Here is a 17,923-nt window from a genome sequence, read left to right on the forward strand (position 1 = left end):
TATGGCAATCGAAACTTTTGGTACTCAAGCCCTTGCAGTCCAATTACATTCAATTGACTGGTATGTTTTGAAGGGTGGGAGGAAACCAGAGCACCTGGAGGAAACCCACCCAGATATGAGGAGAATGTACAAAATCCTTCCAGTGCCTGATTTGGATCCTGGTCCCTGGCACTGTAACGGTTCCACCCAATTCTTTGATCAACTGATGCCTTATGATAACTGACATCAGAATGATCAGAATTTATTGTCAAGAACCAGTCACAAAATGCGTTGTTTTGTGTCAGCATCACAGTGCCAGCGATAATATAAACCACCTTACAAAAATAAATAAAAATAGTTCACGAAAATTTAAAGTAAGGCAGTGTCTTTGGTTCATTCATTATTAAAGAATCTGATGGTAGCAGAATGAAGAGGGCATGGCCTGAGAGGTGGGAGTCCTTGAGGATAGAGGCTGCTTTCTTAAGTCACCACCTCGTGGATGCCATCAGTGGAGTGAAGATTGGTGCCCGTGATGTCGCAGGTGGAGTTAACAACCCTCTGATTTTTTTTTTCTTTTCCTGAGCATTGGTATCTCTGTACTAGACATTGATACAACCAGCCAGAATGTTCTCCACGGTACACTTTTAGAAGTTTCCAAGAGCCTTTGATGACATACCGACTCTCCATAAAACTCCTCACAGAGTGTAGCCACTGGTGAGCCTTCTTTGTGATTGCAATGATATGGAGGCTCCAGGATAGATCCTTGGAGATGTTAATACCCAGAAATCTGAGGTGCTTGACCTTCTCCACTACTAAGCCCTCGGTGAGGACTGGTTGGTGTTCTCCTGAAGTCCACATTCATCTTGGTTTTGCTAATGTTGAGTGCAAGATTGTTGGAGTGATACCAGTCAACAAGCTGATCTCCTTCCTATACACATCCTCATTGCCATTTGTGATTCTGCCGACTATTATGGTGTCATGGGCAAATTTGTAGATATCATTGGAATTCTGCCTGGCCACACATTCCTGGTGTATAGTGAGTAGAGCAGTGGACTAAGCACCCATCCATGAGGTGCACTTGTGTTGATAGAAGGAGATGTTGTGACCACTTTGTACTGACTGTGATTTTCTGATGAGGAAGTCAAGGATCCAGTTGGAGAGAGGGGTGCAGAGGCCCAGGATTTGGAGTTGTTGACTAGCACTGAGGCAATAATGGTGTTGATGTCTGAGTTGCAGTCGATGAAGAGCATCCATTTGTATGAGTTGCTGTTTTCTAGGTGATCGTAAGCTGCTATAGAGCGGTTGTGATGAATTTCACACAATTACCTCCTTATCTCTTACTTTATCATCGTACTAATATAGCTATTGCCAGATTTGAGAAGCTTCATTGGAATAATGTTTATTTCATGATGTGAGCTGGTCTGAAATTTCCCAGACCTGCTTTGAATTTAAGATTGGATACTTTGAGACTATTCTGCTTCTAGACCGAGTGTAAACTCTTATGAAAATATCTGATGGAAAAGACAAGTTTGACCAGCCTTTGGAATGAGTCTAAGTAAATCTACATTCATGATATCAGAATTCATAGGCTAAAATGCCTGACCCTGAGCTGTCCAGTTCCATGTTCTACACATGGAGATGAAGCTTTGCTTTTTTATTGTTGTTATTTTCTGACCGCTTCAATGCACAAAGTTCTTTGATGCGTCTTACTCTATTAAAGGCACAATGTCCAATGTGACACGGGTGATCTCCCAGTGGCCACCCATTTCAATTCCCCTTCCCATTCACTTACTGATAGGTCTCTCCATGGTCTTATGCATTGCCAGAATGAAACCACCCACAAATTGGAGCACCAACACTTTGTCTTCCATCTGGACACCCTCCAAACTGGTGGCATTGGCATTGACCTCCAGTTTTTGTTAGAAACCCACCCCCCACCCAGCTCCAATCTTTTTCCCCATCTCCTTTCCTCTACCTCACTCTTTCTCACCTATTCCCTTTGTATCTATTCACAGGGCCAAAATCAATTCTCACCTTTTCTCTTATCAGACACTTTGTCTGTTGGTCTGTACTCCTCCCCATCCCATTCTTCCCCTAATCTTTAATTCAGACACCTGCCTGCTTTATTCTTGTAGCTTGAAGAAGGGCTCAGGCTCAAAACGTTGGTGTTGTACCTTTACCTCCAATGGTCATGATGAGACTAGTTGAGTTCATCCAGCATTTCTGTGTTTTACTACAATGTCCAATGTGCTCTGCAAAACCAGGCAGAACATATTGACTGAATGCACTCATCCATTTGCTTCTTGAAATGAAACAAAAAATCACTAATTTTTTTTTTGAAATACTTATTTTCCACCAGCCATGTCTTCATGATAGGTTCATGATAAGTCAGATTACTGCCCACCTTCATTAAAAAAAAAAGCAATAATACTAAATAGCTTAGTATATATAATAATTTTAATGTATTCCAACTTAGGACTTTAGATGACTAAGGTGAACTATTTCAACTTTGTTGTCTAAATCTGAATTTCTCTATGAAGATAGTTAATGTTGCTCCAGGTTAGCTTTTCTCTTCATTTTTGCTGTTGATCATGACCTTTTATGCATTTATTCAGCTAGGTTTTATCCAGGAAAATAAATGAAAAATATGGTAAGATAAAAGGGCAGTAAGCCATGTCAGAAGTAATTTGTGAATATGACAAATGTCCTTTAAATATTTCCAGGCTGATGTCTTATTTCTTTAACAGGAAGCCACATTTTGCATTGTGCTACGTGGAGCGCGTCTTGGCCAGGCTATCCTCAGTGATGTTCTTCAAGCAGGTTGCATTCCAGTCATTGTTGGAGATTCTTATATTCTTCCATTTTCAGAAGTGCTGGACTGGAAAAGGTAAATTCCAACACTACATCAGAAAACTGAAGGGGGTTGAGAGTTTGCAGATACACAGGTTCAAAGACAATGTATTTAAGAGGTAAATGCCTTATAACGTGATGTTACTGATGTTACTGATTTAGCACCTTTGGAAGACTACACAAAAGAGTCTGGAAAAACATTCACCTGAAGAAACACACAAAGATCACTGTGTACAGAGCCGTTGTCATACCCACGCTCCTGTTCGGCTCCGAATCATGGGTCCTCTACCGGCATCACCTGCGACTCCTAGAACGCTTCCATGAGCGTTGTCTCCGCTCCATCCTCAACATTCATTGGAGTGACTTCATCACCAACATTGAAGTACTCGAGTTGGCAGAGTCTGCAAGCATCGAATCCACGCTGCTGAAGACCCAACTGCGCTGGGTGGGTCACGTCTCCAGAATGGAGGACCATTGCCTTCCCAAAATTGTGTTATATGGCGAGGTCTCCACTGGCCACTGAGACAGAGGTGCACCAAAGAAGAGGTACAAGGACTGCTTAAAGAAATCTCTTGGTACCTGCCACGTTGACCACCGCCAGTGGGCTGATATTGCCTCCAACCGTGCATCTTGGCACCTCACAGTTCGGCGGGCAGCAACCTCCTTTGAAGAAGACTGCAGAGCCCACCTCACTGACAAAAGAAAAAGGAGGAAAAACCCAACACCCAACCCCAACCAACCAATTTTCCCTTGCAACCGCTGCAACTGTGCCTGCCTGTCCCGCATCGGACTTGTCAGTCACCAACGAGCCTGCAGCAGACGTGGACATACCCCTCCATAAATCTTCATCCGCGAAGCCAAGCCAAAGAAAGACTGATTTAAAAACAAAGACAAATTTTGTAATATTGATGTAGATGGGGGCTTGGGTTACTAGAAATAGACATGTAGATGCAGCAATCAATTAGGGCGACAAATAATGCCCAAGCAAGGATATCTTGCCACAATTGCAGTGGGTATTGATAAGATCATGCCATTTTATTGTGTGTAATTATGGCTTCCTTACGTAAGGAGGAATGTACTTGCCACAAAAGATGTGCAGTAAAATTCCTAGACTGATTCCTGGGATGGTGGGACAATATGATCAATATGACCTATTTTTGGTCTGGTTTTTTTAAAAAATACAAAATAGGACAGATTTTTACCTTTGATCAAAACTCTTGAACGTGGACAGAACTGGCTGAATGGCCTCTTTCTGTACTTCTATGAAATTTTGAAAGTTCAAAGATAGGCCGTTAGTTAGTGCCCATAATTTAATTCTATTGTGAAATTATTTTCAATATTTTTTAATGGTTTTCTTCCACAAATCTTTTTTGTATTCTGTTAAACTCTTATATGTATCTGGAAATTAAATACAAGAAAGTCATGTGCTTTGTTCATCATAATCCACAAAATAGTATGGACAGTTCAGAAAACCTTTTTAATGACTCTACAAATAAATCACACAAAGCAGGAAGATTCAAAATGTCATCCTTAATCCATGTTGGAAGTAGTTGTTGGTGGTTGTTTGGATATCTGGAATTAGCTTTATCTTTCCAGAGAAAGGATTTTCTATTTGCCCCTTTTTAAACAGACAGCTGGTGAGGAAAGGCTATGTTAAGAGGTTATATGAAGTTTATCAATCTGTTAATGCTTGTACAGTAAAACCCCTGGTATCCAGCACCTGTGGGGATTTGCAGATGCTGGATAAGTGTATTTTCCAGTTGCTTGAGACTTACTCTCACAATGCCTAACTAATGTACCTGCATTTAGAATAAATAGCTTAAAAGACAAAAGATATATTGTGGCGAACTGTGCAACCCCATTATCAAGCCGGCGACCGTAGTTGTTGTCCCCCGCAGGATCAGGAGTTCCCGGTGGCTGGAGGCACAAAGAACTCTGGGAAGTGCGTAACTTCAGAGGCCGGGTGATTGTGATAGTGAGTTATTATGAGTTGTGGCAAGCTAAGCAGCATGGTAGACTTTCGGTTAGGCGCATAGCGGTGCCTTGGCAAAGGCCCACTCCGGATAGCGGTACAGCGTCAGACTCGACTGGACACAGCACAGACAGAGCGGTGGTGCCGTTACCATCAGAGATGGGGAGCTGTGGCCTGCCACTGCAGTCCCCCCTTCCCTCATCTTGGAAAAACCGAGGCTGTGGTTGTGACGGCCTGGCATAAGAACAATCTCCTTTTCCTCTGGGATCAACACTCAAGTCATCAGTTCTTGGTTAATACTGGAGTAGAGGTTAGTGAGTTTCCTTCCTCCAGCCCAGACACAGTTTCCTACATGGATTTTATTTGTTTTTTATTTGGACGACATCCTTATCGCTAGCCACTCGTGGCAGTAACACCTGGCCTATCTCCATCAACTATGTCAGTGGCTAGATGACCACGATCATCTAGATGAAGAGGTGGCTGCGTATTGCACTGCTGTATCGGGACTGAAATTGGAGGACACATGTTTTGGTCCAGCAAATGCCTCCCTACTTTGTGATGTATCCACTGGCCAACTGAGGCCCATTGTACCTGCTGCATGGCAACATCGGTCTTTGATGCCATACACAGTTTGGCTCACCCTTCAATTAGGATGACAACAAAGCTCGTGGCGGGCAAATTCATCTGGCACAGCCTGCACAAAGCAAGTCGGTGCCTGGGCAAGGACATGCATCCAGTGCCAGACCTCAAAAGTTCAGTTCCCCACTGCAGGTTTTTGCACCCTTGCAGCGCAGGTTTGATCACACCCACGTGGATATCGTTGGCCTGTTGCCCCCATGCAAGGGATGGCCAGAGGTTGTCCTGCTCTCCCACACCTCAGCTTGTGCAAGAGCCCTCATTGCCAATTGGATAGCATGTTTCAGACTACCCATGCGTATCTCCTCTGACAGAGGAACTCAATTTACATCCCGGTTATGGATCAAAATCACACAGTTGCTGGGCATGCAACTATCATCCCCAGTCCAATGGCTGAGTGGAATATTTTCACTGTCATATGAAAACGGCTCTCGTGGCACGTCTTAAAGGTCCAGATTGGATAGATGAATTGCCTTGGGTATTTTTAGGTATCTGTACTGCACTGAAGGAAGATCCAGCTACATCCTCTGCGGAATTGGTTTATGGAGGCCCGTAACGGTCCCAGGGGATTTCATTCTGGGAGCATGTGGGCAGCAGGAATCTTCCACTTCAGTACTCACACACTTAAGGGAGAAGGCGGGTACACTGGTGCTATGCCTGCCACCCACATGGGTCTCCGACTCTATTCAAACAGCTGCTACGAACAAAGGACGACCAAGGCACTCCACTATCTGAGTATTTGCTTCCATCTTAACCAAAGGTTTACATGTTACTTAAGAGAATGTTTACTTTTACAATTTTAAACTCATTTTTTTTACCTATTTAATTTTTTATTTGAATTTTTTTAATGTATTTTCCTTAATTTTTTTTGCCGGTTGTTTGAAGCTGCCAATTGCTTGAATTCTGAATATCAGGGGTCTACTGTATTTATTTTTCATAATGTGTGTGATGTGTATGGTGTGTTTTATCCATGTTTGAGAGTTTGCAAACAGAATTACAGCAAAAGCTGTAAAAACTGAGCTTACAACTTGATATGCGATGTACACTTCTTCTACCACATATATTTACAAATTAGCAAGAACCAAGATTTTACAATTGACTGGCGTGCATAGATATTTAACAAGACATTTTTTTTGATAAATAATTATCTGACAATAATTAACATGAAGCTGCAAGATGGGATCAGGACTGGAAACCAAAAGCACAGTGAAAGGGAAGTTTTAAGAAGCAGAGACATGAAGGGGGGTTTCCAGAGCTTTGGATCCTGGCAGTGGAAGGCATGGTTGTCAGTGGGGGGGTGAAAACCAAAATTGGATATGGGCAACATATGTGCACATAACATGCTTAGTTGCTGTAGCAAATCTTGCTCTCTTGCACAGATTCATGTGCTGTTTTGGGACACTATAGTTACTGAAATTCAATGTTAATGGAAATCACTTATGAGCAACTTCCACACCTCAAATTTCTGGATTGGAAGCGGGTTGTTCTCGACTTGAGGAGTGCATGAAGAAAAATAGTAATTTTATTTTTGTGGTGTTCAAATAGTGTTAATCATGTCATGCGTGCAAGAGGAGCAGATGTAAACAGTTTGTCTCCCATGATGGCAAGTGCTCAAGCCCATTTTGCTCATCAGAATTCAATGCTTGTCTAATTATATTCTACAAATATAAACTGTTGATGCCAAAGCTTCTCATGTAGGATTTGATGGGGCACAGCAATATTGCTTCTTGACAGCAGCATAAATCAAACTGAGAGTGGAGAAAATAATGGTTTTCAATTGAGTACACCTAACATTATAATTTGTATATTTTTCCAGAGCTTCTGTGGTCATTCCAGAAGACAAACTTTCTGAAACGTACAATATTTTAAAGACTATTTCTCAGCAGCAAATTGAAGACATGCAAAAACGGGTATGGCACAATGAATATATTTTCTAAGTATGGCATAAAATTGCAATTGGATTTGATTTGTAGTCATATTTTCCAACATTCAGATGGCAAATTGTATTAGTGTCCTTACATTTACCCAGTAACTCAAATATTGTGTATGATTGTAAAATGTGCAAGTAAATACAAGTGAACAAAATATATGAGAAGGACTAGGAACTATGAAACATTAATAATTTCCATTGATAAAGTTGCAAGAATAACTTTCTGATGATGAATAAAGAGAAATTATTTTCTTACTGATCTGTGGATAAAAATTGTTTCCTATCATAGTAAAACATATTCTGGCACCTTTGGGACTCTGGGCTAGTATCTTATGAATGAAACTACTATTAATAATTCAATCTTCATTTAATTCACTTTCTTTAAAACGTTATACAGCAATGTAATACATTTTCCAATGATCCAAATGTGCTTGACGAGAGAGCGAGATATAAGGAGGGCCCTTGAAGCTAAAAGGGAATGATGGAACAAGAAATATTAAAAAGGAGTGTGGGAAATGGGGCTTTGGTATGCTTAAAGGGGGTATGGAAATGGGATTTAGATGTGCTTTTAAGAAGTGAGCCAGATGACTTTGGGATTTCTTAATAATGGGGTAATAAATTATCATAATTGTTATGTTTTTTCTTAAAATAACCTACATTTGGCCAAAATTATGTTATGAAAGTGTTACGAATTCAGCAAATGTTAGATATCAAATGGTACAATATAATTTTCTTCATCGATTGTATGCTCGACATAAGTTAAATGGACTTGATCCTAATTCAAATAAGTGTTTTCAATTATTTGAAAGAAATAGGGACTTTTTTGCATTCAGTATGGTCTTGTGAAAAAATGGAAAGGTTTTGGAATAAACTGAGTTTATTATTACGGCAAATTATGAAGATAAAGATACCAAAGGATCTGTTGGATTAATCACCATATAATCTTGCCTGTTATTGCCATTTATGTGGCCCTAAATGCTGACAGCAACCGAAACATTGCCACCAGAAGATAGTTTTGATAGTTCAAATGCAAAGAAACATTTCTTGGTCAGGACAAGTCAGACAACCTGGTAACCAAATAGATGGGAGCCTAGAATATCATCCACATTACTAGGGCCCATTGGCCTGACTGCCAAGAACAGAGATAGAGAAGCAATCAGAACATGTTGGAAGAATCACATCAATGAACTGCTGAATCAAGGCCCTATCTTTAAATTTTATATATGAGGCTGTCCCACAGTGCACTCTGGCACAATTTCGGCACTCTCCAGCCTCGCAAGAAGCTGTAAAAGGCCATCTGACAGTTGAAAACAGCAACACATCTGGAACAGTTGGAAACCCAGCTGAAGTTATAAAACATACGGTAATCGAAAAGTATTTTTGGCGCACACTCATAACATCATCTGTGGAATTCATTGCCACAGATGGTTGTGGAGGCCAAGCCAAAGGCAGGAAAATGGGGTTGAAAGGAAGAATACATCAGCCATTTGTTCAAATGGTGGTGCAGAATTCTAATTCTGGCCTAATTCAGCTCCTATATATTTTGGACTTGTCTTCCTCACCTGGTAATAGCAGAGCATGTTGGCTGCAAGATTAATTGCAGACACAACAAAGGATCCCCCTTCTCAGCTGCAAGGTATATCAACCCAATGAATCCTCTTCATTCTGCTACTCCCAGAATTGGATTGTGGATCCTATCCATCCATCAAGATGTGCAATAGAAATGTATGGAACAGCACCAACTATTCTACATGGCAAAAACTTTTGGCTGTCAGCAGAGGGCTATTGAAATTTCTTTCTCATATTTGGTTATCCTCAAAAACTCAATTATCGTTCTACTAGTGCAATCTGTGATTGTAACTAGCGAGTCTCTCACAGACCTGATCCCAGAGTAAACTGAAGTTAAGCAAAATTGTGACATCCTGCAACCACTTTCTCAATTTACATTGCTGTAGTATTGCACCATCCAACATATGCTCTATCATGGTGTAGAGTTGATGTAGATGCTAGTGGAAAAATTTGGTCACTTTTACTCCAGATCTGAAAGGACTCTAACCTTGGCCATCTAAATATGGAATATAGACTGTGCATGGAAATGTCTGCACTCAGTCCCAAAGCTGCAGTTCATCCATGATTCCCACACACCTGAAAGGTGCAATTTCACTACCAATTTCTGCTTCTGTGGAGCACCGTGCACCAACAGTTAAGATTCTTGACAAAACCATCAAAACTTGTATATTACTTTATGTATTCCAGGAGCAAACCTTTGAGAGATTGCAGACATTGGTGATAAAATTTATTAGTACCCTAGCTCAGCCTTTACCCAACCGAGAAAAAGAGTTGGATCATCGAGACGTCAGACTTGGCATCAAACACATGGTCTACCAATCAGTTGTAATCCCTCCCCACTTGCGAGCTTTGGGGATGTGGTGACTCTATCATGGGAATTCTATGGCTCGATTGAAATACCACCATTGCTATTTCCATAAACTTCAAATCTATAAAAGAATAAATGAGCCAATACCACACTTTTCTCCCAAACTAGAGTCCTCTCCAGCATGAAGGCTGTGATCACATTTCAAGAAGATGTGGTGATCGTACTGCATTGTTCATTGGTTTGATGGTTGAATCCCAAAACAAAAACGAATCTGAGGGCATCAAAGCAAGAGATATCCAGAAGGAAAGAGAAGAGATAATCCTCCATTGAAACAATCTTATGGGGGGGGGGGGGGGGGTGGGTAGATTATAAAGGTATATTAAATAAAAAATATATAACAAAATTTCTGTGAGAGGCACTGGACAAAGTGGTGACTCTCTGTCTTCCTTTCAGTGGACAAAGTTAAAGAATTTCATGTATGTTACATCCTAAATGTAGTATGACGTGACAATAATGGAACTTTTACCTTTAATGTACTCTATAGAAGTCACAGGCCCATACTCAAATGGAGAAGGCACTGACTATTTCAAGGTTCTATGACTGAAGCATACTGAGGACAAGAGGAGGAAAATTTTCAAAGCAATGAGCCTAGAGCCCCTTTCCCACTGGCACCTTGTCCCAGGAATTAACCGGAAAAGGAAAAAAAATCAGCATGCCGGCATCAAATAACGTAAAATCTTGCCAGAGGTTGACGTCCTCTACCCCTACTCACATCCCCGGCATCAGGTGACTAAACCAGTGGAAAAAGGACAACTTCCATCCATTCCGTTCAAAGGTAGACTCTCTAATCCCCGGGGATGAGTTGTGTTCAGTGGAAAAGCAGTCAGTGTCCTGGTTAAAGGTGGCCCAGTGGAAAAAAGCACAAACGGCTTCCTATTCTGGACACTGCATGGTCTATAAACTGTGATGCCAGTGGAAAAAAGTCTTAGATTTTCTATCAAACATTTCTTGTCCCATCTACGGCAAAGACTGTGCATAGTACTCCATGGAACTAAAGTGGATGCAAAACATCCTCAATTATTAGCAAGTGACTTAGAGGTCATGTGGGAGAAATTGAATTAGCTGAAGCTGGTGAGAAATGACACCACCGATTCACAAAACATTCCAGCACAAGTCAGAGTTAGAATAGAATAGGCTGCTTGATATGAATAGTGATGTTCCAGCAGTATCACAAAGCTCTGCATAGAAAACCAATTTCCTTGGCACCCAATGATCCACCCTGAACATTGGCTCATTGCCAATTGCAGGGTGTGCCTTCCATTAAACATACCCTAGCAATTTGCCAAGATTTAATTGATAACACCTCCCAACATAACAATTTTATCACATCTGGGGCTAGGGAGTAAGTACATACTCTCTTCTCTTTGGCTTGGCTTCGCGGACGAAGATTTATGGAGAGGGTAAAAAGTCCACGTCAGCTGCAGGCTCGTTTGTGGCTGACAAGTCCGATGCGGGACAGGCAGACACGATTGCAGCGGTTGCAGGGGAAAATTGGTTGGTTGGGGTTGGGTGTTGGGTTTTTCCTCCTTTGCCTTTTGTCAGTGAGGTGGGCTCTGCGGTCTTCTTCAAAGGAGGTTGCTGCCCGCCAAACTGTGAGGCGCCAAGATGCACGGTTTGAGGCGTTTCCAGCCCACTGGCGGTGGTCAATGTGGCAGGCACCAAGAGATTTCTTTAGGCAGTCCTTGTACCTTTTCTTTGGTGCACCTCTGTCACGGTGGCCAGTGGAGAGCTCGCCATATAACACGATCTTGGGAAGGCGATGGTCCTCCATTCTGGAGACGTGACCCATCCAGCGCAGCTGGATCTTCAGCAGCGTGGACTCGATGCTGTCGACCTCTGCCATCTCGAGTACTTCGACGTTAGGGATGTAAGCGCTCCAATGGATGTTGAGGATGGAGCGGAGACAGCGCTGGTGGAAGCGTTCTAGGAGCCGTAGGTGGTGCCGGTAGAGGACCCATGATTCGGAGCCGAACAGGAGTGTTCTATTGGAGCATTAAAAACTACTCTGCTGTTTTTAACCTAAATTCTGGAATTTCTGTATTTACGTGATTAGGCATGTAATATCAGGATAGCGGCTGGTGGTTCACTGTTGCAATAGTTCACAATGGCCTGCTGGTGACATCCATTTGGGAATAATAATGAATTTGGAAGGAAATTTACATCAGTTTGTCAATTCAATGTTAAAGTGAAACAAATAAAGGGGGGAAAACCCCCAATGTTAAAAAAAAACTTAAAACTTAGTTTTTTTTTTAATTTTAAAATCTTGCAGAAATATCTGGAATGTGTTAGTTAATCTTAAAATCTTAGATTTTCTATCAAACATTTCTTGTCTCATCTACGGCAAAGACTGTGCATAGTACTCCATGGAACTAAAGTGGATGCAAAACATCCTCAATTATTAGCAAGTGACTTAGAAATCTAAGATTTCTCCTCTGCAATGCCACAGTGTATCCTGCTTTTAATGTAAGAAAATATCACAAGTTGCTTTATAGACAGGTATCAAAGCTAAAATTAAGAATGGAAATGAGACTGAATAGGCAATCAAAGGTTGAAGATAAATCTTGAGGCTCTTGATGGGAGCAATTGAGAGACCGATGTTTAAGAGGATGATTCAAATCACTTGCTCATGTTAGTTGGCATGGAGGGATTTGTACTTGAAATTGATGCATTTGTGGATTGCAACTATTGTCGGTGAATGAGTACCAAGCTGATGCTTGAAGGGAGATAAATAGTAAGGTTTTGTATCCGCTAACAAGAGAGTTGAGCATAACAGGCAACTGAAAGAATTAAAATAAGTTAGTATTTATTGAAGGAGGTGCAAGAAGGGCAAATTTCAGGAGATATTATCCTAGTCTAACAGGCATTTTCTAGACCAAGGGTGGGCAACCTTTTTTAAAACTCACTTCAAGTATTCATTATGCCATAAGTTCTCTGTTATTTGTAAGGGATTGCTTAAGGTGTGGTATGTGAGTGGGAAGGGAAGGTTGACAACCACTGTTTTAGACCCAATTATTACTGAAATATTTTGGTTGAGAAAAATTGTCATTGGCCCAATTCCTTTGGAGTTAAGAAACTGTGCATATAATGAGTCAATTAGATATGATTAAAACAGTGGTTTTCTAACCTTTATTTCCACTCACCTATGACTTTCAGCAATCCCTTACTAATCACAGAGCACTTATAGCATAGGAAATTCTTAAGGTGGAATGTGAGTTTAAAAAAAAAGGTTGCTTACCCCTGTAATCTAGACTGTTACTCCAACTGTTTGCAAATGTCCAGAAGCAGTTGGACCCCAATGCTTTACTTAGAACTGCCAAATTTGTGATGCAATGAGCAGGAGCCATGTTTGCTCTGATTTCAGTCAAAGCAGGCATTGCACTCTCAAAAGTAGCTGTCAAAAAACAGGATTCATGACTCATGAGGGCCTTGAATTCTCTCCTGGCTCTGACATTTTTGGAAGATTTTGCCTTTCACTTGGGGCAAAGTGCTTCCTGCATGATGCCCATTCTAAACAGATTATCATTCCAGAAGACTTACCATTCCCCTAAACTTCAATAATTATCTGATGTGTGTTTTGTATAGAGAACTATATTTACCAATATAAAGTTTATCTGCAGCCTATGTTTTTTTAAACTTTCCCCATTTTTAATAAAAATTAAGGCCTTGAAGTAGCACTGTTATGTTAACATAAAATCACTTAATATATTCATTTGAATTTCCTGTTATCTCAGCAAAGGAGTTAACCTGTTTATTTCAAAATTGTTAGACTTTTAAAGTGGTAGACAGGGATTCATGAATGTACATGCTTATGTCCAACAAATTAAGTTCAGAGAAAAAAGTTGGATCTTCAGACTTTAATGCATTTGTGTCTAAACACACACCAAACTCCCTCTTCCAACAGGGTTGTGAAGAGAGCTTTTGGAATATTGGTCTTCATAAATCAAAATATTGAGTGTAGGAGTTGGGACGTTATTTTAAGACATTGATGAGGCCAAATGTAGAATATTGTGTGCAATTTTGGTTACTTAAACTACAGGAAAGATATCAATAAGATTGAAAGAGTGGAGAGAAGATTTACTTGGATATTGCATGGAATTCAGGAACTGACTTAATCAGATTAGGACTTTATTTCCTGGAGTGTAGAAGATTAAGGGGAGATTTGATAGAGCTATTTAAAATTATGAGGGGAATAGACAGAGTAAATGTAAGTAGGCTTTTTTCACTTGGGGTAGGTGAGATACAAACCAGAGGGCTTGGGTGAATGGGGAAAAGTTTAGGGGGAACATAAGGAGGAACTTCTTCACACAGAAAGTGGTGGGACTGTGGAAATCAGCTGCCAGCTGAAGTGGTGAATGCAGGTTCAATTTCAACATTTAAGAAGAATTTGGAAGGATATGTGGATGGGAGGGATATGGAGGGCTATGGACTGGGTGCAGGTCAGTGGGACTGGGAAGAAAAAAAGATTGACACAGACTAGAAGGGGAAAAAGGCCTGTTTCTGCTGTAATGCTCTATGGTTTCTTCACCAGCGGACATGAGCTCAATCAGCAACTGAGATCCAGCAACAAAAACATGACAATTTTTCTAACAACTGGTGTCTGCATGGTGGCATAGTTTCTAGAGACTAACAGTACCAGAGGCTCAGGTTTGATTGTAACCTTGGGGGGAGTTTGCACAATTTCTCTGTGACTGCATAGATTCCCTCCAAATACTCTTGTTTCTTCCCACAACCCAAAGATGTGTGGGCTGATAGGCTAATTACATCTAGTATGCAGAGGGATCTGATGATAGTCCAGAGATCCTTGAAAGTGGCCAAACAATTAAATAAGGTGGTAAAGAAGTCCATGGTATGGTTGCCTTCTTTGGACAAGACGTGGAGCACAAAGCTGCACTTGGAATATCATGTGCAATTCTGTTCGCCCCATCACGTAAAGAATGTGGAGGCTTTGGAAAGGGTATAGAAAAGATCATCCAAAATGTTGCTTAGATGAGAGGGTTTGAAATATAAGGAAGGTTGTACAAACTTGGGCTGTTTTCTCTGAGGCACTGAAGGGTGAGGGGTTACCTGATCGAAGTGAATAAATTACGAGGGGCATTAGGTACACAGTCAAAATCATTTTGCCTGGAGTAAATATGTCACATATTAGAAGACATGTCTTTAAGGTGATGAAGGCAAAGTTTTAACACGGAGAGCAGTAGAAAACTGGAAAAAGCAGCTAAGTGCAGTGGTGGAAGCAGATACAATAGTAGCATTTAGGAGGCTTCCAGTTCGACACATGAACTTGCATGGACCAGAGAGATTTGTATCATGTGCAGGCGTCAAAGTTTTTGCTTAAATTGTGCATCATGTTCAGTACAGACATGTGGGCTGAAGGGCCTGGTTCTGTCCTGCACTGCATTACATTTAGTTGAAAGGTAGAATCTGGGTGAGTTGGTGAGAATGTGGGTAAAATTTAAAATAAATGAATTAATATAGTCTGAATGAATTGTTCTTGGTCAGTGCATACTTGATGGGCTGAAGGGCCTGTTTCTATTATTCTGTGACTACTTTTTGTTCTATGATCTACATTTATTGTAATTGCTTCTAATTTTCTATTTAGTTTTGTGTGAACATGAATTATGAAATTCTAAAAATGTTTTTAGAATTGGTTTTGAGTTCTAAATCTGATTAAGTTATGAATTTTGACTTTTTGTTCTTGTGACCACTTATAACCCCAATCAATCTTTCCTTCCTATTCTTTCTTATCTCCCCATATGATTGATAATACTTTGGTCAGTGCTTCAATTAACTTACTTGGTCATCTTAATACTCCCCTCTCTTCATTCTGATAACTCAAAAGTGTTCTATTTGTCATTCACTTCCTCCTCTTTGCATTCTCGGTCACATGAAATAAAGACTATTTGCAGCATGTCTTCCTCTTAACTCATTCTTTCCCAGTAATTTGTCAATAACAGTTTTCACACAAGACCTTATAAGATGCCTGGCATAAAACTGGAGTAAAACACAAAGGTCTGCAGATACTGTGATTGAAATAAAATACGGTGCTGGAGAAACTCAAACACTACCTTTATATAGCAAAGATACATAATGAACATTTTGAATATAATATCAATTTTTTTTTGTCTTTCAATTTTCAAGCATGCTGGTACCTGTGGGGCATGGCTTCATCATGGTATTGATTTATCTCAAAAAATGTCTGGAGATGTTTAGGATAGCAATATGAAAAAAAATATATTTCAGAGCAAAATTTAATATCTGAAACTATCCAAAGACTTTATCGGGATCAAAATTTGATTCACATAATTGTTTTTTTTTCAACTTTTGCTTTTAAGTAAATTAAGTTCAAGGGGTTGACCTGAGTGAGAAAACCAAATATTTATGTAAAGATGCATTGAGACATTTCTGTAAATCGAGAATTCTAGCAAAATATATTCAATTTATGCAGATGTCTGCAGGACCTTCAAGTTTAACTCCAAAATTTTAGCAAAATTTAAAACATGTTAGTAATTTTCCAGAAGACCAAATAAGGATGTGTAGTTGTTTTCAAATTGTGTATTTTACACACATTGGGTTAATTTAAGCATTTTGCTTCAGCACCACATTTAAGACATCAGCAAAACCAAGGAGCTAATGATTGACTTTAGGAAGGGGAAATCAAAGGACCCTGCATCTGTCATCATCGGCGGGATGACAGTGGAGAAGATTAGTGGCTTCAAGTGTCTGTGCATCCACATATTGGAGGTCATCTCCAGGGGTGAGCACATCAAATCAACCGTGAAGAAGGTACACCAACACCTCTACCTTCTGAGGAGATTCTGTAATGCTCTTTTGAATTTTTGCAGGTGTTCTGTGAAAGTATACTGACTGGTTGATTCATGGCCTGGTTTTAAACTCATCCCCAGGAGCACAGAAGGTTTCAGAAAGTGGCAAATCTAGCTATCTATTGAAGACATCCATATGAGATGCTGCCTCAGGGTGAAAGTCAGTATGATAAAGGATCCTCATCATCCTTGTCACACTATCTTCTCACTGCGCTGAAGCTTGAAGTTGACACATTTAGTTTCAATGATGATTCTTTTCTAACAGCTATCAGGCTCTTCAACCTTCATGTAATACCCTAATCTTAACACAACTCCAAGACCACAAAATCTCTCTTCACTATTGTAACCTGCCTTAATGACTATCGAACAGTAGCACTTACATCAATAGTGATGTAGTGTTTTAAAAGGCTGGTGTTGAAGCATATCAGCTCCTGTCTGAACAGTGTCATGGATATGTTCCAGTTCATCTATCGTAGCAACAGGTCTATGGTGGATGCCATCTCACTGGCTCTACACATGGGACACCTGGACAGTATAGACGGATGTTCTTTATTGACAACAGTTAAGCATTTAACACCAATATCCCCTCAAAACATGACCAAACTCGAAGACCTTGGACTCAACTCCCACTATGTAATTGGATCATGGATTTCTTCACCTCCAGACCACAATCAGTGAGGATTGGTAAGAACATCTCCTCCACCATCTCCGTCAGTACCGAAGCACCACAAGACTATATTCTTAGCCCTCTTCTCTACTCACTTGACACCTATGACTGTGTAGCTCGGAATGACAATAACACTATCTACAAATTTGCCGACTATACCACAGTAGGGGGTTGTATTAAGAAAGGTGAGGAATCAGCATACAGGAGGGAGATTGAAAACTTGACTGAATGGTGCACCAACAGCAAAACTGTACTCAATGTAACCAAAACTAAGGAGCTGCGTATTGACTTCAGAAAAGGAAAGCCAGAGGTATTTAATCCAATGATCATTGGGCATCGCTCTCTCGGAGGATCTTTCCTGGACCCAACACACTAATGGCATCGCGAAGAAAGCACGTCAGTTCCTCTACTTCCTCAGGAGTTTGTGGAAGCTTGGTATGACACCATAAACCCTGGCGAATTTCTATAGATGTGTGGTGGAAAGAGCTGACCAGCTGCATCATGGTCTTGTATGGAGACACCAATACCCCTCAGTGTAAAACCCTTCTAAAGGTTGTAGACACTGCCTAGGACATCACAGGCAAAATCCTCTATCAACTCGATTGGAGTTCTGTCCCCCAAAGCGTCAAGG

At 40.6% G+C, this 17,923-nt stretch overlaps 1 protein-coding gene across 6 annotated transcripts in view; it reads left to right on the plus strand.

Annotated features, from left to right (window-relative positions):
* ext2 (exostosin glycosyltransferase 2) overlaps nucleotides 1-17,923 on the plus strand; it is a 154,612-nt gene that overhangs the window by 53,148 nt on the left and 83,541 nt on the right. For all 6 annotated transcript variants that reach the window (XM_069905395.1, XM_069905385.1, XM_069905361.1 and 3 more), the window contains 2 exons: nucleotides 2,727-2,866; nucleotides 7,254-7,347. In XM_069905395.1, the coding sequence (XP_069761496.1) occupies nucleotides 2,727-2,866; nucleotides 7,254-7,347 (234 nt within the window). The remainder of the gene's footprint in view (nucleotides 1-2,726; nucleotides 2,867-7,253; nucleotides 7,348-17,923) is intronic.

Source organism: Narcine bancroftii, chromosome 1 (genome assembly GCF_036971445.1).
Source record: "Narcine bancroftii isolate sNarBan1 chromosome 1, sNarBan1.hap1, whole genome shotgun sequence".
NCBI classification, from domain to species: Eukaryota; Metazoa; Chordata; class Chondrichthyes; order Torpediniformes; family Narcinidae; genus Narcine; species Narcine bancroftii.